At 38.8% G+C, this 22,262-nt stretch overlaps 1 protein-coding gene across 1 annotated transcript in view; it reads right to left on the reverse strand.

Annotated features, from left to right (window-relative positions):
* Nucleotides 1–22,262, reverse strand: part of gfra2b (GDNF family receptor alpha 2b) — a 127,849-nt gene that overhangs the window by 77,323 nt on the left and 28,264 nt on the right. Inside the window, exon 3 of the mRNA XM_041971019.1 lies at nucleotides 1,563–1,640. Coding sequence (XP_041826953.1) covers nucleotides 1,563–1,640 — 78 coding nt within the window. The remainder of the gene's footprint in view (nucleotides 1–1,562; nucleotides 1,641–22,262) is intronic.

Raw genomic sequence — 22,262 nt, forward strand, 5'->3', positions numbered from 1 at the left:
ATGACGATGTATTGCTTGGGGCTCCTGACATTTAAACACTCCTGAGAAATGCGTGTGAAGCCGACACAGTATGAATTGTGCAGCAGGTTTAATGCAGAGCGGCCAATCACAAAGAGGCACCCAGAGACTTTACCACTTTATGATATATGAGCAGTACCAAAAACAAATGTGATTTTTTATAAGTTATTATTTGGTACTCCCTCGCTGCACTCTAATAAGCAAGATTATTATATACCCAGGATTATGCGATCATCAGCTGAATGAAAACATTCAGATCAGCTCAGTATCGACACTCATCCTCAGTTTAATGACACTGGGAATAACTGAAATGCTACAGAACATCTGAACCACTGCACTCCCTGACATTGGATTTAACTGCACAGTTTCCAGAAACCATCAGACAGCACAAAGAAATATGCAGGAGATCAGACAGGAATTATCCATGCACCGACATACCACATGGAGTCGTTTACTTTCAGTCAGACAGAAAACAATGTCTGAATCGATTCACGCAAGGAAAACATTTTGCTCTGAAAGCTGCTTTTGTGTCAATCGATGTTCCCTGAATCCTAACAATGGTATAACTATGAGGTCGTTAAGAGGGCTGAAATGTTGTTGTTGCATGGTGGGCGAGTCAAAAGCGTCTGACTCTTTGGTGGTATAAATGTTCTGTATTTGTTAGCTGCTGATTGGATAATAAAAAATTGGTTGACGCAAACCACTTTATCTCAGCAGGTCCTTATTCTTTAGATGTTCCCTCATGACTGGCCATTATGCTTTGATGTGTAGAAATTTGACTGTCCTCAAACTCATGGCTCATTTGTTCATGGCAGTAAAATTCATTGATTAGTTTTTGTTACAGCAATGTTTTAACCGAAAAGTATAATATCAGTTTGGCAGCTGATATTTTTACGCACTGCTTAATACTTTAATGTTTTAACGCTATAGTACAAATAAATGTACTCATCTTCTATCCATTCCTGCTGTTATTGACTGCTTCTTGGCAGCAGATTTCAAACTATAACAGGAAATTAATGATCTCGCAAAAATAATTATTAAAGCTGAATTTCAGCCTCTCAAACATTAAAACTTTCTCTTCTTCTTTGTCACAAATGGCATGTTTTGGGGTATTTGAAGGTCTAGTTCAAACATTCAGGGTTTTTTTTTTTTACCCTTATTAGGATAAATGTATAATTAACGTTCCCCATTTGCATATTTAGACACACATACCAACACATCTCTGCCAAGAAAATGAGACAGCATGTAATTAAAGAAGGGAAACCGATTAAAAAAGGTGCCCTTTTAATGATGATTTCATGTTGTCATAGAAGAACTTTGGAAGTAAGATGAGTTTTAATGAAAACGAATTCAGCTGCAGAGGTTCTCTTGCTTTCTCATAAACACACTCAGGTTTGTAATTACAAATGCAGCATTCACAGATGGAGCGAGCAGGCCGAGCTGCTTCAGCACATCAACAAACACCGCTACTGCAACCTTGATATGTGCATGTCAGTTTCTTCAATCTGCTCCAAAACAAACACAAACATGCACGGCAGTGTTACCTGAGATGATGGAGGCATGTCTGAATTCCTCAGAGAAATGGATTGGCTCGTACGGAGACGTCTCGTAAAACTCTTCTCCTGAAAACAACAGAAGACAGAGAAAAGTTCAGCTGGTAAACAAAAAAACCATAACTTACACACCTGACCATCTGGCTCTACTTGGAGCCACTTCGATGTCACCTCATCTGTGCTGTCTCGTTTAAAAAAGACTTGGAGAAAGCGGAAGAAAAACAACAACTTCCTGGATCTGTTTCAGAATTTCAAAAACATCTTAAATAACATCTAGTCTGCCAACTAAATCTTAATATACTGAAGCTTCAGGAGAAAGATGCAAAAAGCGAAAAAGTCTGTTTTTAAATAACTTTTTTAAAACTTAAAACCTTACAGTAAAAAGAAATGTAAAAAAAAAGGGGGGGATTTTGGGCTTTAACTGCTTTAATGCACAATGAAATAATTGTTACAACAGCGACACCCTAAATCTCACTGGAAGGGAGTACAGCTATGATTTAGATTCACTCATTTGTACTCAGGATTTTCTCATGGATGAAGGAACATGACCTTCAACTAAACCTGATTAAGACTGAGCTGTGACCATGCCAGCTAATTATTTCATCCAACACAAACTCAACTTTAAAATGCCTTTATGTCCTTGAGAGAAACCTGGGCGTCATGAGGCCCATACTTCTTTGAACATGTTGTTTCAGTCCTCTTGAAAATTACAATCTGGTCATTTTATCTACTTGCAACACTAAGGTTAAGTTTCATTTGAGAGTAGTGTTAGACTCTGCAGATCCCAGTATGACTCCAGGGTTTCATGCATGCACTGTCCATGTGCTCAACACCTGCAGGGATTGGCCGAGAGGAATGTGGACATGAAGCCTGAGCAGAGTAAAATGCACTTGGAGGAAGACTGGCTTGTAAACTACTTCTACAGGGTCTATAGCACTCTGATTAACCTGTTTGTTTGTTTGTTTGTTTTGTTCCAGCTGCAGCATAATAAAGACACAAAAGACAACTGGAGTTTTGGAATTGATTTTAAACTGATAGTTTAATAAAGAATTTCCATAAAAATGATAAAAAAAAAAATCAGATAGTGAACTGAGTAAGTTTGTCACCAACCCTTAGTACAGATCATAGTTATCTCTCACTTTAACTTCTGCAAAGCTCTTCCAGCAGGTCTCTCAGCTGTCAGTAAAATCTCTTCAGATCATCCAGAGCACAACGGATCGCCTGGTGTTTCATCATCCAACAAAAAATTGCAGGTGACCCTACTACTCATTGACCTCCTCTGGCTACTCATTGCTGTGGAATCGAATTATATCATGGAAGACTGAGCTATCAAATCAGAACAGGGATGTCCCTCTCGATCTTCAAGAATCTCTTGAAATCTCATCTCTCAGAAAATGCCTGCTCACCTAACACATTTAGTTCACACTTACTCAGGACTTCTGTAGGTGTTCTGCTTGTACTCATTTAATTAAATAAAGTACGTAAGCTCACAAGGTTTCTACAATAAAACGAGAGTACTCATTTGTAAGTTACTTGGGGTATAAACTAAATGTCTAAATGCAACAAGAAAACAGAAAAGTAGGAAGAGATATGGCCTCCCCTGTACATTTGTTCAGCATCATAACAGCCTATTTTGTACCAGCAAAATTTGATATCTTTAATGAAAGTTTCTGTGTGACAGCTTTGATCAGGAGGTGGTGGGTTCATCAGACTTCTGCTGCGATCATTCATAGAGTCATTTGTCCTGTGAACATGATCCACACTCAGCCAAGGACTGCCCAAACCCCACTGTCATTCTTCCTCATGCTGTCAGAGTTTCACCCACTACAAACGTCTGTCAGACTGCCAGAGAGCGATATGAACTCTCCAAACACATCAAAGACGACAAACCAAACCACAAACTGCTGTGGCTGTAAATCTCTGAGACTCAAACTTCCACAAACTTCCATTTGACTCAGCATGGAGATTTCACACTTCACTTGGAGAATAATTCCACTGCATTTTGTCATTTGTTTTAGCCGAGTTCTTCAAATCTCTAACAATTAATTTATTGTTTACAAGAAATTTGAATTAGTTGTTCATCTGAGGATAATGTACTTTTGGCACATGTGTGAAACCTGTTAACAACTGGAACAGTAACTACTTCCACATGGCTTACGGATTAAAACTGATTAGTTTATTCAGATTGTTTGATAATGATTATTTCTATCAATCATGTTTACCAAAGCCCCCACCCCAAATGCAGGGACTGTGCCTCTAAAAAGCAGTTGAAAATGAAGTTGCTTGATGGGAAAGATGGGCAAGCAAGTTGCAAGGTAGGAACTGGAAGAACAAACTACATAAATAATGTTCGTAGACATTTCCAGTCATTCACCAAAAGAGCCCGGCATGTCTACCCTATTGAAGACCTGGCCTAAATAAAATCTTATTTTCTACCTAAAGGATGTCAGATGGCTGCTTCCAGAGTGAGGATAATTATAGCATCTCTTCTCCCACCACTTCTTCCAAAGGACAATAAAATGCAGATCTTCTCTCCCAGAGGTGAATGTAAAATAACCAAAAAACCTTCAACCATTAAGAACCAGTCAACACTGATCACTCTTATTTTCATTTCTCGTTGTTAGTGCTTGCAGAATAAATAGCCTTTCTGTAAAGAGCCATCCTAATTAATTATATAAACAAGAAAACAGGTCATACAGTAGGTTCAGTGCAACAATAAGACTAATACAATCTATAAAAAGTTTAAATTCAAACAAGCTTAAAGGTCATATTTGGTCCATGCAGCTTTATTCTTAAAAACAGCCTGAACCCTGTTAGACAAACTTTCTTGAAATTTGTTTAATTATTCTTCAGGAATAGTTCTCCAGGTTTCTGGAAGGACTTTTTAAGCTCTTCTTTGGATGTTAGTTGCCTTTTGTTCTGTTCTCTTTTTAGATGATCCCACACCACTTTAGTAATGTTGAGGTCAGGGACTCTGAGTGGTACCAACATTCAGGCTGAATCTTAGGACTGTTCTCGCTCCTACTCTATGGAACAGCCTTCCCACCTGTTTTAGGGCAGTGGACACTTTAAAAGCCGGCTTAAAACACACTTCTTTTCATTGGCGTTTCAAGATTAGTTCTAGGTTGTTTTTAATAGTTGTGTCTGTGTTTGTATGGTATTTATGGTCTGTTAGTTCACCTCTGGTATTATTATGGCCTTGTATGTACTTTTTTTTAAATATTCTTCTGTTTTACTCATTTTTAAGTTTTATGTTTCTATTAAGCCTTCTGGCAAACCTTGTTTTTAGACATGCTTTATACCAGGGATCTCCAACTCCGGTCCTCGTGAGCTACTGTCCTGCAGGTTTTGGATTCTAGCGTGACGTAACACACCTGACTCAAATTACTGGGTCATTAACAGGTTTGTGCAGAGGTGTGTTGTAGTAGGAGACATCTAAAACCTGCAGGACAGTAGCTCACGAGGACCGGAGTTGGAGACCCCTGCTTTATACCCTTTGTAAAGTTGACATAACTTCATCTCCTCCATTTCTCCAGTTTCTTCAAATGTTTGTAGGACACACCACACATTATGCTGAGATCATTTTCAGCTAATAGCTCTTTGAGAATCACCTTGTTTGTCTCTATGTGTTCTGCATGTGTTATCTGATGCAAATGATGTATCTTTCTGACAGGCTGCTAGTAGCAAAGAGACTAAAGATCAAATTTGAAATTGGTTCTTTACCAAGTTTTATGTAATGCGCCGACACAACACTTGTTCACCCTTTGAGTTAGGAGTCAGGGATCCCCAATCCTGGTCCTCAAGGGTCAGTGTCCTGTGGGTTTTAGATATTTCCCTGCTGCAGTACACCTGATTTAAATTAAATGCATCTTTAACAGCTTGACTTGAAGCTCTGCACAAGCCTGTTAATGATCCATTGATTTGAGTCAGGTGTGTTGCAGCAGGGAAACATCTAAAATCTGGTGAACAACGACTCCCAAGGACCAGAACTGATCCATGCACAGTATGCCTCAACTCCTACTGCAGCTCTGAGTTTGTCAAAGAGGAAAAATGTGGTGGTAGGAAAAGCATATCAAAGTGAAAGGTAAAGAACGTTGATAAAATAAGAGCCTTTTTATTCACTTTCTTATTTCCCGATTAAATTCACCTTATTAGACTATTTATGACAATAATCTTTTATTTATTCTTCTCTCCCTTACACAGGCAGGTTCTCATCGTGCACTTCAATTAAATATTTGAACCTTTTTTCTTCAAGACAGGCATAAGTTTACTTCTTTAGTTCACTTCATGTTTTTCTTGAAAAATAACCTTTGTTAACACAACTGCAGTTTAATTGCCCCATTTGCAGTCTGATCAGACCAAAATCTGAACAGAATCAAACAGATAAAAATAGACAATCCTGAAGGACCCAATAAACAATAAGTGTCAACAAGAAGACAAAAACAGATTGGTATAGATCTGTCTAGGGACATCTAAACATTCTGAGCTGCACAAAAAAGCTTCTCATTTTGTTGTCATTCACTCACAACATAACCTGGTTTTGAAGAAGGTCTTCACAGCATATTATCTCTGTAGCAGTGTTGTGCTGTGTGTGTGGACAGCAGTACATCAGGACATGGAACTACTGCATGCCAATACACAAAAGGCCAAAAAGGAAGATTTACTTGCAAAGAAATCTGACGTAAAGGCGTGACAGCAAATATAAGAGCAGTGTATTCATCGGCCCATTCCAACATATGATTTTATTTTAAAGGCTTTACCTAGAAATGCAAAAGAGAAAAAAAAGCTTCTAATTCCTGGATAGATGTATTTGTTGAGCACTATACAACAAAAAATCGATTAGAGATCCTATATTTTATTTATTTGTTTTTTCCCTAACAACATAAAAGTGCATCAGAGAAGTGCTGTTTGTATGCTTCTAAAGATGAAAACTGATGCACCAGGTAATAAAGCAACAGAGAAATCCAACATTATGGCATTTAGTGAGTGTTACATAATGGACCTCACGAAGACAGGAGAAGGTTTAATACACTTTAATTACTTTCACTAAAGTAGCAGGTGGAATGGTCTTACTCTTTGGAGACAATGAGGAGTAGAATGATTATTCTGGAGATAAGGAGCCATAGAAGAGGGAAGGAAAAGAGGAGCAGTCCATGCATGTTGCAACGACAAGATCCGACCAGGAGTGAGTGTGGAGCTGGTGTATATATGGTAGGGTGAATGGATTGGGAACAGGTGTGGCTGGTTAGGAGTCCGGAGAGTGACTGGTTGGAACCGGTGTGGATGATCAGCAATCTGGAGTGTGATTGCTGTGGTGCATGGGAAGCACAGAATGAACATGGCAGGGTGTAACACTGAGCAGAAAAGAGAAAAACTTCAGGAAAAATTGAGTAGCCAGTTATCAATCGGCCCATCCTTACATAAGACAGAGACGCTTTTGTTGAGTTCTTATTCATTTTATCCAGTTAGCCATAACTGGCTGCTCTTGCAGGAACCCTCTCTGTATCAGAGCAACATCTCTGCAGCATTTTCTCAGCTTGGTCAGAATGTTAAGAGTTACAGTCCTGCTGTAAGCTTAATCTTTCAAATGGTTTTCTGTTCAATTCTCTCCTCAACACCTTTAAGAGCAGCACTAAAGGAGGAAATGGCTTTACCCGTGCAGAAGATGGGATCTGTAATGACACTCTCGATTTGAGACACATATGGGCTTCCTACAAGGCGTTTGATGTGTCGAAGCCAAATGCACACCAGTAAAGTTCAAGCAAAAATTCCTTTTACATTATATTTGGAGGACTTCTTCCTGACAAAATCACCCCAGTCAAATGAAGAAATGTGAGACTTTCCTTCCTTTTTTCATATTGCAGCGTACATCACAGAAAAAGGAGAGACTGCAGTGTCAGTTTTTCTCAATATTGTGCTGCCCGATTTCTAAACATAAATGAAATCTTGCAGATGAGTCACAACCCTCAGAATTCCCTTGAAATATTGGTAAAAACTGTAAGAAACCTAAGTATCTTTAAAGTAAAGAAAAAGCAAGAGAAATTGAGAGAGGGATAGCTTCTGAGCCAAACTGGATGATTTATTGTAGGGCTGGGTATTGTCACTAATTTCCTGAATAGATTTAATTCACAGCAGCCGATTACATTTCAATTAAATCTGATCTGATGCTATATCGATTTATTTACAGCTTATTGTGTAACACTACCTGTTTTTCTTGACTATCAAAGACATTTTTAGATAACTATTTTTATAAAACACTAAGTGCATTTATTTGACAATTAAAATCAGTTATCTGGAATTAATCAGATTATTGTAATAATCTGATTTTACGCATCTCCATGCATTTCACGCATTTTTGACATAACAATACAGTGTGAGTTTTTCCATCTTCACCTGTCTGAGTTGACTTCACATGTTTTCCGACGTGTGCACTCAGTCCTCTAACAGAAAACTCTGTGTGTGCGCACACATGACTGTGTGTGTGTGCTCACTGCCGTCGACACAGAGAGCAGCAGCTATGACATGCTGTCATGTAAGTCAGATAAATAACATCAGACTCTTTCTTTTTGATAAAAGGATGAAGTGTAAACCTATTCTAGAGGAAATATGACTTTAAATGACCATCTCGGATTTATTTCATAGTACGCACGTGTGTGGTGACGTCATTTCCTGTTGTTAGAAAGTGGTGGCGCCTGCGGTCTTAGCATTAGTTGCTAATGTGAGTGGTAATATTCTGCAAAATACTTTATAGGTAAATGTAATCCACACTGGTGAATGAAAACATCTGAATTTGAGATGCAGGAAATTTATGATTTTTGTGCAACTTGTCATTTCCATGAATTTAAAAAATGATGCAAAGTGCAATGTTAAAAGGATGCAGAGACACAAAAGATAAACCTGGGAATTCCAGAAGGATGAAATAAATCAGAATCATACTTTGATGGATTGTAACCTGTTATTTCACAGACTTTTTTATATCAGATTTACAGGTCAAGCTACTGGCTGGTTTTTAAATTAGCTTTCTGGTCATAAACAGTGTGTTAAACTCCATAATTCTTGTTCTTGTTACGTCAATAATGCAAAAGGTGTGCCCCAGGGCTCTGTATTAGGGCCAACACTTTCTGAAATTTACATTAATAATCTGAGGCAGAACGTACCTGATACACAAACTCAATTGCCCTGGTTTTGGTCGTCAACAGATTACATTTGACATTATTCAGTTATATTTGTTCCACCTAAAAATGGTACTTAATGCTGACAAAACAAAAGGTATGTTGTTCTTAAACAAAAAGAAAATCCCTGCTTTTCTCCCTGCTATTATGGCTCCAACGGCCCCAACTGAATTTGTGTCCTGCTATAAATATCATGGTTAAAATTATTAAAATAAACTATTAAAAGAAAAAAAAGAAAAGAAAATATAAAGAAAATTAAAACTAGTACTAGGGTTCTTCTATAGAAAAAAAAACATGAGATTCATCCCAGAATGTAAAACTCTCACCCACCATTGTGCTTTTAACTCTTTGGTTAACTGGCCCTTTATAAATCAGTAACTGGCTTACTAGCAGTGTATCTAACTTGTCACCTCAAAAGTGTAACTACAGCCTCAGCTTTTATTACATTCACTGTTATACAGAACTTGGGTAAAAGGCATTTTCATACAATGCTCCATTAAACTTGGAACAAATTAGAACTGGACCAGAAGCCGTGCAGCTTACCTGAACTGAACTGTGTAAAACATATTTTAAGGACAGAGAAAGCATCACTGGATGGATGTTCCTGTTCTTAATATTTTATTGCTACTATCTTTTTATTTTATATTTAGTTGGTTTTTTTCTTCTGTTTTTTCATATGCTTGGTTATATGAAGTGTAATTACTAGCAGTAGCAAAGTAACAGTATGTTTTAACATGTTATAGTTTTGTCTGTATTTTTAATACTGGACACTCTTGAAAATCAGACCTCAAGGTCTGGGCTTCCTACAGGTAAATCTCAATGAGATTTACCTGTATTAATAAAGGTGAAATGAAAAATAACACAACAAAAAGAAAGATCACTTCCAAGTGCTACACATTAGATAAATGAAACGACTGAAAGAAACACAACATATAGTCAAGGTTGATTAGTTGGAGAAGAATGATGCAGCTGAAATGAAGATGTAAAGAGTCGCACAGCATGGACATGATTAGAAAAGAGTTCAGAAGGTTCAGGGACAAACTAGAAGAGTGAGATTGGTGAGAGAGGGGAGGGTCGGATGAAGATGAAGGGGCCAGTTAAGACGGCAAGAAGAGGGCCAACAGGGAGATTTATGGAGGTGCTGAGTAAAGACTCGTAGGTGGTGCTGAAGAAAGATGCAGAGAAACCAGAAATGACCCATAACAGCAGCAGGCATAAGAAAAAGGCTGATTTGTGAAATGAAATCAGGAATAGTTTCTCCCCATCTTCTAAGTGCTGATGACTAATAAGCACCTTGAGCTCTCCTTTGAATCACATCTTCAAAAACAGTCAAATTATTCATTTTTTTCTTGTAAAGAGCAGCAGAAAGACAATTTCAATCTAATTAAAATAAAGAATAAAAGAGCCTCAAAGACGCCAGAAGAACTGTATGTTTGAGTGGAAAGGTGCTTCTAACAACCCTGTTTATGAAGTTGAAGAATTCAACCATCAACGGTTTTATGCTTGTTTTTGGGAGATGCAGCCCCACCATATGGACTATAAATGACCATAAAAGATGACTCACTCACTAAAACACTGCAGATGGTTGAGACATTTTCAAGGTATAAACAGCTTGTGGACGGAAATGACTGGAAATTATGGAAATTGAAATATGTCAAATTAGGAGGTAGGTAGTCATGTCAACTGACGATGCACCAAACTAGCTGCTGGGAAGAAATCATGAAGATGTGCAACGTGTTTGGATGATACTGTTGTTTTTGTAAAACTGATGCTCATTGTTTGTTGAGCATGCATGTAATAAAATATGGCAAAAATAGTAAATTTGGATTAACTTTAAAAGCCAAAAAATTTAGAATCAGAATGAAATACTTTATTAATCACAGAGGGAAACTGCTGCATTGCAGTGCTCCTTAAAACAATGACATACAATGAGAGAGAAGGAGAAAATAGAGAAACAGGAGTCCAAGTAAAATTAGAAAAATGTGCTGAAATTAAATAGAAAATAAAAATGAAATCAAACATTATAAAATAAGAAAAATAAAATAGAATATAAAATATAAAGGACATTAACAAATAGATAGATGACTACGGCTCAGTCTTCTGGTTCAGTGCAGATTTATGGAGTTTGATGGCCACAGGAAGGAAGATTTCCTGTGGTATTCTGTATGGCAGTGAGGTGGAATTACAGGAGGAATTACAGCTTTACAAAGAAGTACAAATAACTTCATTCTGACTGAAACTCTGGAAACATGGGCTCCACTGTTAAGCCGACGGGCCAAACCTTGCTCTATCCAACAAGTCATCCAGTCCTGACAAGAAGGCAGTAGAAAGACTTTGTGTTAATAAACCTGGTGAATAAATCCTGCTGTAGGAGGGTTTTTGGTGAGCTGCAGACCTTTCTATCTTCCAAGCGCATTTAATGTTTTTATAACTACAGTGCGTTAAGCATCACAAGCTACTGCTAAGCAGTTGCAATCAGTGATGCCTGCCTATTTACATGCTTTTTCCAATGTAGAAAAATGACAGTTTAAAGTTGCACTACTGAACTTTGGCAGATTTTCTCTCTTTGGTGCCACCTAACAATGGCTAATTTTGCATCATGTCTCTTCTCTGAGTTCTCTCCAGCCAGTAAAAGTTAGTTACTTTTTCTCTTCTGTGTTTTCTGAATTAGCCATGGTGTGTGTTCAAAATTAACAGTGTGTTAATATCCAGTTTCTGCAGTGTGATGTGGTGCAATTTAGTAAAAAATAGCTGTCAAGTGATGCCCTGGGTTAGAAAAAACAGTTGCAAGGGGCAGTTTCTCAGCCTTGGGCAGCTACAGGCCAGTAATATGCATAATGAATGTCAGTGTGCCATCAAAATGTGTCAGAGGTACAGAGTTTTTAGATTAGAAACCTAGATAGTGTTGCTTCAAAGACACCCTAAAAAACTTAAAAAACTCTGGATTCTTAACGCATTTGCTGGCAGAGTGAAATTTATTATACACAATTCTGAAGCTGTCACTGTCCAGCAATGTCCCAAGACTGAGCACCCACACTTCACAATTATTTTTATTTCAGCAGCATTGCATCTGAGTTTCACTTCTCGCACCACGTCACACCCTTGCAAGCAGATAATAATGCACAGCAGGGGCGTTGCTAGACATAGTGCTCTGCAGGGGCCCAGGCCCCCCATTACTCAGATCAAATTTTTTATTATAAAGACCTGCTATGTTTATAAAATGATCAGTGTTACGTTCCATCTGCTTCCCTTTGCTAACCCAACTGTTCCTGCTGCTTTCAAGAAACTGCTGCTGAAACTGAAACACTAAATAATATAAATAATAATAATATTGATTGGTTGTAATAGACTCATTTGTGTGTTGTCAACCTAAAGTGAAACATGCAATGTAAGAATTTAAAATCTAATCAAATGTATATATTAATAACTTAGAAAACAAGTTAGAAAATACTTCTAATTAAATATCAGATGATTGTGGAAAATGCTGTCAGGTGACAAAATTTTGATCTCTCAGGTAAATTTGAAAATCCAGCAAAATAAAAGTCATATAGCAAGAATTTATTCATATTAATTTATATTTTTAGAAAAATATTAATATAAGTGATAGTTAGAAATGTGCTCCAACTAATATGTTAGAACCTGATGTTGATATTTATTCATTCATCCATCATCTATACTGCTTCATATATATATATATATATATATGTCACAACCCGACTCAGGGGTATGGAAGGGCGTAACAAAAAAACACGGTGAAGACAGGTGGTAAGTTAAAATAAAAGCCCATTTATTTACAATTCCCGTGAAAGTGATGGACAACCTGTAAAACAAAATAATGAGCTGGGGTTAGCGGACCTGCAGAAAGAAACAAACCAAAACCTATACCAAACACTCACCGAGTGCACACACAGACACAACCGCAACTCGGTGAGGAAACTAAAACCAAACAAAAGCAACAGGCCCATAACTAAAGTGACCGTCGTCACAACACAATAAAACGCTAACCTAGCCCAGCACTAAAACAACCACAAAGTAAACTTAACACAACTAAACACTGTAAGCACCCATTGTGGAAAAGGAGGTGGTCACCCGGTGCACAACATGAGGGGGAGAGCGGCCGGAGCCATTCTGGCTTCTCCCCCTCCAGACCTGCCTCGGCGGCAGCCTTTTCAGCCTGAGCTTCCCCGTAGGCTGCAGCGTGACTGGTCCAGAGGAGTGCCAGTCACACAGGGGCGGGGACAAAGGCGCTGGCCTTAGCCACTCCGGACAGCGCTCTGCCGCCCCTAATCACAACACAAACGGCCACAGCTGTCTGCAAACAGCAGGGGCCGTAACAATATATATATATATATATATATATATATATATATATATATATAACACGGGTTGTGTGTATGTTTTGCTCTAAATTATTCTATACATCTATAAATATACACATTGCTTGGATCTACTTTATGTCCGGTCTTTATTCACACACCTTGGCTCCGTGGTTGGACTTACTTCTGGTTGCCTATCTTTCAACATCGGCAGTAGTCAGATCCTCAGCCTACTAAAGCCTTACATGTCGCTGCCCAGCAGTATCCCAGCAGGCTGAGGACAACGCACCTCAAAACTTTGTGTTCAGATCAAAACTTTGTGTTCCAGATGAGTCTCGCTTTACGCACCACAACACATAAGCAGATGGATCTCAACACACTGGCTGTTTTGAACGAACATCATGGGTGATTGATGAAAGACAGGCAAGAGGAGTTTTCAGAGGAAGCAAAAAAAAAGAAAGATAAGACAAGAGTCGACATCGGAATGACTTTTACTGGCTGGAGAGCTCAGAGGAAACACAGGATGCAAGATAGACACTCAATTGTTAGGGGGCGCCTCACTAGGAAAATCTCCCAGTTTGTGGTGCTTCTTTAAGTTTTACAATTTTTGTAATGTAGCTGACTGTTACATTAACAGAAAGATTTTAAACTGGAGGAAAAGAGATCATAATTTAATTGAGATATGGAATTGTTTCATATCCAGATGGGACAAAGAGTCAGAGGATTCTAGGGTCATTGGCAGTGCTGTCAAACCATCATTTCTTTTCAGATCTGAAAGCTCTGAACTATATAAATATAAATTAGGGTCAGAAGGAATAGTTTTCAGCAGAAAAATGCCATGTCAAATTCAGCATCAAAGAACAAATACTTGGAAAGAGACGATAGTGCAGAGGAAGTCAGAGAAGGCCATTACAGATTGCCTCGCTCAGTTCAGTACTTTTTTTTTGTATTTAGTTTTTGCAGGAGTCCATCAGATATTCCTGTCATACTACTGGCTGCTTTGTGCTTTGCTGCAGTGAGAAGACAAACAGAACACAAAAATGACTAAATGTCACTTCACGGCAATCCTGCAGCAAAAGACGACAGTAGAAAGCTTATCATCAGCTTTACCGTCTACAGAAGCCAAACTGACAGGGACAAGCATGGAGGTTTTCTCAGCCAGCCAATCTGAATGAAACTCACACGCACACACACAACTGAGCGGTTGCAACGCTACACAAGCAGGAAGACTTTATGGCAGGTCGAGGTTTGGTCAAGATAAAAGGAAACAAAAACTGTGATCATAATTTACTTTAGGCCTCTCAGATGATCTGCTCTGACATTTCTCCAAGCTCCTGCAGCATGAATAATGTAGAGATTTTCTTTTTTATAACATTTTAAAGGCTTTGAAACAGAGGCTACTATGGATTGGTACCAACTGTGTGAACCACAAACACCTACCAGCCGCTGCAACAAAGGGCTGCTTGATTATGAAAGAAATCATAATTACAATTATTTCTGGTGGAAGCGAAGCCGATCCATCCTTGCTCATTTTGTAGTTTGGGTGTAAAGGGATGTAAACATCTCCACTGCTGTAGCTGGGAGAAATGCTGTGCTTTTTCATGACAGGGTGCAAATTTTCAACAAAACACTGGGCATCCTGTGAGTGTTATGGAACGGGGGAGGGGTCTACGCCAGCACTAAGAATAATGTGCACTTTTACCTTAGTCTCCATACGTCTTCAATAACACCCAAACAAGTTGCTAGATTTGTTGTTGATCACTTTTTTTTTAAAAAAAGAGTTGCTAGAGAGGGTCTGAATACTTGCTAAATATAGCAACAGACTGGCAAAGTTGGTAACAGTGACCACCAATGGCAGAAGACCTACTTCCGGTACTGGGCTGGTCTGTGTGGCAACTAACAGGTGAAATTATCATCATGGTTGTAGCCTATACCACTGATTGACACGATCATTGGTGGGAAGGTGGGAAGCAAACATTCTCCCTTTTGGCCTACACCCACCCAGTACGAGGATCGCGACCCGCAGCCCCCTTCTCAAAAAATTTATCTTCACACGGGATCTGTGAGGATGTAATGCATCGTTTGAGATGACAACATCTTTTAATTTATTAAATGTGTCACATATAACTGTCACTGTGTTGCACATCACAGCTCCAATTTCTTTATCAGCAGTGACATTAATGGCGCTGATGATGTCCCTTTGTGTTTGGAGTAAAGCTTCGTTCAGAAACGACCACTTCCAGATGTGCCATGCGCACCAGATGCACTTGCCCTGGGGACAGCCGGAGCTTGGAAAACCACATTGCCCCCATCCACTTCCCGCCCCTGAAGTGAAGGATGCAGCACATCAGCCTGATGTTTTCTCCACATGTTTATAATTTTGTTTACATTGCCATGTCATACAATATGTAATAATGCTTTACGGGTTCATGTGCAGTCTCTGCCAAGTCAGTGTCTCCTTCCTTCAGTTTTTTGGTCCAGTGTGTGAGCTCAGGTGTGCTCCTGCCACCTCTGTTTGCAGATACACTGTGATGGTGGGAGGCAAATCTTTTATTTATTTTTTTTAAGTCTTTTTATTAGCTCCACCAAAGCGGAGGTCATGTATTCAGCAAAGTTGGTTTGTCTGTATGTCTTTTGGCAACATAACTCAAAAAGTTTTGACGGATTTTGATTACATTTTCAGAAAATCTCAGAAGTAGAATAAAGGACAAGTGATAACATTTTGGGGGCGATCCAGATCACCATCTGGATCCAGGAATTTCATAACGGATTCTTTAGTATGGGGGGATAGGGATAATTTTGCCATTACAGCTTCTAACTCAAAAATAATGACCACAATCATTGGCAAAAAAATATATATATATAATAATAACAAATGAATAAATAGATAAATAAATAAATGGATGACAATGTCTTGGCGGCTGCACTGCGAAAGCTACTAGTATATGTCCGCTACAGTTCTGTATTACACTGACAGACTGCACCGCACATCAACACATTGTTTTCTTATATTAGTGACTCCGTTGCTGTGGCAACCAAACAAAATTTCTTTTCTCGACTCCACCTCACCAACAAGCACTTCAATTTCTTTGTCGGAATTTTTTTTTCTTTTTTTTTTTTTATTTGTTGCCATGGCTTCCTCATTGATTATCAGGCCTTTTTTCAATTACAACGATGCTCATGTCCTGCTTTGCATTGACCATTTATAGATGGGTTTGGACGTTTCAGGGTGGGATATGAGGCTGACTCTGGTGCACACATTTCCAAGTAGTCTGTCATCTATAAAGGGAAAACTGCCTGCAGTTTTGCATGTGCACGGTTTTATGAATCTGATTGTTTTTTGGTACATGCCATTTTTGGCTCATGTGTGCATGTGTACATTTAGTATAGGTTCTACAAACTATTTTATAAATGAGACCTCAGATTATTTATCAAACCCATCTTTAAACACACAGGATCTGTTCTTGCAATAACCTTGACAAGTGCAAGCACAAACATTGTGCCCATATCAAAAAGTAAGAGGAGAGATTTGTACAACTTTTCCTGACTTAGTTGGAACTGTAACACAGTGCAGCCAAGTGAAAACCAGTCTGAGAAGTGATTAAAAATCCGACAAGTGATGCAGCAGCTTAGCATCGCCTCAGTTACAGCTGAGCAAACAGCCCAGTTCCCTTTTTACCTTTAGCAGAAAATGGACTGGGGATTATGGTAACTCACATGTCCTTTTATCCTTCAGGTAAACACTCTGCAGAGTCTCGCATTCAGATGACATTTCCGCTGGAGTGTGTGGGAACACTCAGCACAGAGCTAAGATCTTCTATAACAACCACTTCTGCTCGTTCAGTGTTGTGTCTTTAATCTTTGTGTAACACTTGTAGCTGCTAAATCAGATTATTTACTACAGCTCTGTACCAACACTGGCCTGAATTCTCTATGCAGTCATTTACCACCCATGAACATTTGTTAGGCATTTAGTGGTGATGCAACCTCCCGCTGCTGCTCTGGCACAGCTCCTGCCAATGGTTACAGTGTAGAAATCATCATATCCCACAGAGTTTCAACTAATTTACACTCACAGCAAAATAATGTCCTTTGAGACAAACAATGGAAGCAGCAAATGCATCGTGCTCTGATCCCTCCTCATGTGTTGAATCTGTGACACCAGATGTTTATTTTGTTTGTGAGGAGTAAGAGAGAGACACATTGGCTCTGGTTGAGGATGGATTTCTGTAGCCTCTCTAAATAACTGCTGACATGCAGACGTCTTGTGCCTATTTCTGGCAGTCAGTGTAATGTCCATAGATTTATACTGAGGGAAGATGAAAGCAATACTAAAGAGGCAGCGGTACTGTCCTTAGTGTTACTCTGTGTCTACAATTATTGGCAGGAGCTACACAGCAGAGGAGACATAACAGTCTGATTCCAACCAAACCAAATGGGCATGTTTATTTGGCTGTTTGGCAAGTCACAAAATGTTGATGTTCATCTCTTCATCGCCTGTCTCCTCTCCAAAATGATCCAAATAAATTAATAGCTTTACAACTACAAGGGCTGTATGTTTAATCTTAGTCTCAAAAGAAATCTGAGACCTGTGAGATTACGACAGAGATGTCAGAATCAAGATATGTTTTACTGTGTGAGAAAAAATTACCTGGAAACAGTACAAATAAAAACAGACTGTAAGATTGTTTAGATAGCCATTTTTTTGCAGAGTTAATGGACAACACCGGTATACTGGTGAGGAAACACCCAGAGCCAATTGTGTTCAGAGGTGGTCCAGGCCATTTTTAACACAACTGTTCAATAGTCAATAGAACAGAATCATTATCAAAAGTGCAACAAACATCCTCGGCATGTATGGAGGCATAAATTATTTTTAGAACTGTATCCAGAATGTTTCACTTTTAAGACAGAACATGTAAAAAATGAGGCACACCTGCAAAAAAAACATTAAAAAGATGCAGCAGAAATGTATTAGGATTACACTAAAGAAACAATTTCTTTCATTTGTCAACTTGTTGGGACATGTCGGTGGAAAAAGATACTTTTTTTTTGTTGGATAATATATCAATTAGTTGATTCAGTGGCTTTATAGAAGAGTTATGTGTCTTTTTTGTTTCCTTTATAATCTGCATTAATTAAAACCACAGCCTCCCCAAAATGTCTCAGAAGAGGACTGTTTTCTGGAGACCCCTTCTTAGGAGGGGTCAAGATCAAGCCCCAGCATCTGTTTGCCCTTTCATCAAGAAAAGCTCATCCTGCTGCAGGTAATGATGCACAGCTCACCTCATGTATGAGACAACAAGATGCCTTTAAAGTATTAGCACTATGAGTGGGAATCAACACTAAAGTTAGCATTAACCAGACTCCCAACTGGGGAGAAACTGGAGTGAAAATGTGGGAAATGTGGGCTTAATTCATTTTTATCAAATCAGGATCACGAAAACTGGTAAATTAAGATATTATACTGCAACATGGTTGTTATTCTGCCTCCTCACCATTAAAAGCAGGTTCTGTTAGAAAGCAGCAGAAACTGGAATTTAAAGTTATCTATGAAGTCACGCTGCAGAAAAATCAATAAATAAATGTGCTGACCTTTGGTTAACAGTAACATAATGAGCTGGATTACATTGACTTAGGAAGCAAAGACATCATTTTAAAGTATGCCCTCAATGAAATGATCTGCTCAGCCACACGGTTAATGATAACATGCTCAGTGTTTCACCTGAAGGTTAATTATCTTGTTCATGAATGATGAGGCACCTTGGAACCAGGAGAGGGTGTAGAGAGAAGAAGATTGTGTGTTTCTGTGAAGGTTTGTGTAAATTTCAATAAAAACGCAGCAAAAGATGTTTTGAGTGTTCAGGTGATGCAGCCTAAGGATGCAGCAGCGATGGTAAACACAGTTGCTGTTTATGTATGAAGCTGTATTATGTACATTTTGCCTGGAGGCACACACACTCCTCTGCTTACTGAGGCTCTTCACACACCTGGCAATGCAGCACTCTGGTCCAGTGTGGGTGTGAGAAACGTAATGAATAATAGTTTTCTGCTGGCAGCACTTACTGACTCTTCTAAGTTCAAGATGATTGCAGAAAATTTCATCCTGTAACTTAGGAACGATGAAGATGAGTTGTCAGTATACAAGTTATTTAATCCACTGCTTGTCTTTTCTTACTTGGTGTAGAAAGGGAAGATTTCACAAACAAAATGTTGAGGATCAGCTCAACTCCTTCGCTTTTGAATGAATGCTTGTGTGAGAGAACATAAAGCAATGTGACAATTAACTCCATCCTTTCTGCTTTCATTACAATTAAGAAGTTAAATAGCAGCCAGGAGCTGCTAATCAAATTTACTCAATTGAACATAACCAGTGTGAGCACCTCTATAAAAGCTGAGATTTTTGTTGATATGGAGCATTCAGGTAAACATTAATGTAATTTCAAGGAGGAAAGACATCAGCAATGATCTTAGAGAAGAAGTTTTTGCTGCTCAACAATTTGGAAAGGGCTTTTTCTGACTATTTGTAGTCCATCATTCTCTTTTTGGAGTGATCAGAGAAGAACAACTCTACTCTCTAAAAACCACATGACAGCACAGTTTAGGTTTTCAAAGCTGCTTCTGAACAAAGTCCTTTTGACAGACCAGACCAAAATGGAGATGTCTGGTTATAATGCACAGCAGCATCTTCGGAAAAAAACAAATAGTACAAACACCTCAAGCACGGTGGTGGAGGGCTGCTGGTTTGGGCTTGTTTTCCTGCCACAGAATTTGAACAACTTGCTGTCATTTAGTGCAACATGAACTCTGGATACCGAAGTATTATAGGGTCCAGTGTGGGGCCATCCGTCCAGGACAATGATCCCAAACACAGCAGCAACTCTATAACATAATGAAAAGCATCAAGGTGTTGACATGGTGCAGTCCAGACCTCAACCTGAGTGAAATGCTGTGGTGGGACCTTCAGAAAGCTGTGCAGAAATCCATGGTGCAAACCTCAAAAAGAGAGGATCAAAATTCCTTCAGAACTATGTGAGAGACTGATAATATTACACAGAAAAAGATTCATCAAGTTAAGTTGTCTCTACAAGCAGCTGACTTATGTGGTAAACTTTGTTTTTCACACACTGCTTCTTAACTCTGGTTTAGTTTTAGTTAAATAATGAGGGCAATATGCCATGTGTGAGTTTTTACCTCATTTTGAGACTTGTAAGAACCAGTGTGATTGTTTTTTATCCAGTCCTGACACAGAAAACCTTAAAATTGTAAGAGGCTGAACTTTCTTTTCCACAAATGCACATCTTTTACCATTGTAGTTGCAGTCTTTTCTGCTGCTGCTATCAGCTTTTAAAATCCCAATATTCAGTCATACCCACTTTCTCAAACATACCACTATCGCCTCTGAACATCACCTTTCCCCCGCTGTCCTGTCATCTGAAAAGCTGCAACATCCATTTACCACCTTTTCACTATCATCTTACACAACTGCAACACCACCAGTAAGCATGTAGAGATCATTTAAACAGCACCAAAATGACTGCATGCCAACAGACTTAGCCTAAAGCCAACAGGTTTCAACTACGAAGCTCCATCCTCACCAGCTGATGATCCATTAGCATCCAATCATTGCTATGGAGACCACTGACAAACTGCTGCTGCTTTCCAGGACCAAACGGTTTACAGATGCAGCATGTTTTATTGACTCCTCTGAGGCTGAAACTGTTACTCCTGTCAAGTGTATGAATATTTGTGTTTTCATACTTGTGAATCTCATGCAATGGGTGAAGGGGGTGGGGGAAAATTTGTTTTCTTCATGTTTAATGAGTGCCCACACACACACACACACACACACACACACACACACACACATGCATACAGCTGAGCACTGGCACAGAAGAAACTGAGAATCATTACAGGCATAATCACTGTAATTACTGCATGTTTGTGTGTATTTGTATGACTCCTTTTGTGAGGACATAAATCTGCTCACACGTTCATGCTGCTGGGACTCAGCATCTTTGTGAGGACAAAAGTCCAAATAAAAGAAGCCACTTGATATGTGGCTGAAGAGATTCTTGACTAACAGTGCAGCTTGGTTTTAGGTTGAGATCCTCTTGGTTCCACCCAAACCTAAATACCTTAGACCAGGGCTACTCAATTCAGTCCTACGAGGGCCGCAGTCCTGCAGATTTACAATGTGTCCCTGATCCAAGAAACCTGACACAAATTAAATGGATTCAAAAGCCTATAAAGTTCTGCACAATGACGCATTAACCCCTTGACGCAGAGTGTCTTGAATTACCATCAAACCATATTTGTTACGGAAACAGACGAGATAGCTTGTGTTTTCTATTACCATTCAGGACATATTCAATACGTACCTAGGAACCTTTTGCAAGCACTTTTTTTGTTTTAGAGTGGGAACTACACCCAGTTAAATGAAGTGGAAACTTCCAGTTTTGAAATAAGCAAAACAATGTTGAAAATTAGAAGCACTTGTCGTATAAGGTGAGCTATGCTAAGATAAAAATACTAATCAGCGTACTGTGTTCTTATACATTTAATATATTGAGGTAAACTCTGTGTGACAGAGAACTTTAAAATGCCAACAAATAAATAATAGTTATAAGCTAAACCAGCCACACAATGTGCCATAGTAGGTTGTTCTTCTAACTTAAAATTTTAAACTAACCTAAACAGCCTAAACCAAACACAGGACTACCAGCAACTCCCAACCCAACTCGCGAGCAACTAAAAATAAAAAGAAATGCAGCAGTGTGGTGGCATTGGTGGTGGCTCTTGGCTTTATAACCCCGGGTGCGACCAGTCACTAAGGAGGAAGATAACAAGTTAACCACGCAAAAAGAGAACACCCACACAGAGGCACGTGCAACAATTGTAAGGAAATGTGGTGAGTAAAGATGTCAAACTTTCCTTCTTTTATGTTTTATCCTGGTAAAGGCAATTTCTTTGAAGTTTCTCCCTTTTGCTGAACCTCCCTTATAACTGAAACTTTTCTCCACCTTCATTTAAATAGTCTCTGTGCCTATAACCAACCACAGAGTTGTCACACTAAAAAAGTCTTTTATATCCTTAGTGTTACAGCCTAATGCAATATTCAGGCTCTGAAAAGAAAATATCCTGCTGACAATAAATCATAAAACGCAAATCTGAGTCAAACTAATATTACATTTCTGTCTTTT

Source organism: Melanotaenia boesemani, chromosome 19, assembly GCF_017639745.1.
Source record: "Melanotaenia boesemani isolate fMelBoe1 chromosome 19, fMelBoe1.pri, whole genome shotgun sequence".
Taxonomy (NCBI): domain Eukaryota; kingdom Metazoa; phylum Chordata; class Actinopteri; order Atheriniformes; family Melanotaeniidae; genus Melanotaenia; species Melanotaenia boesemani.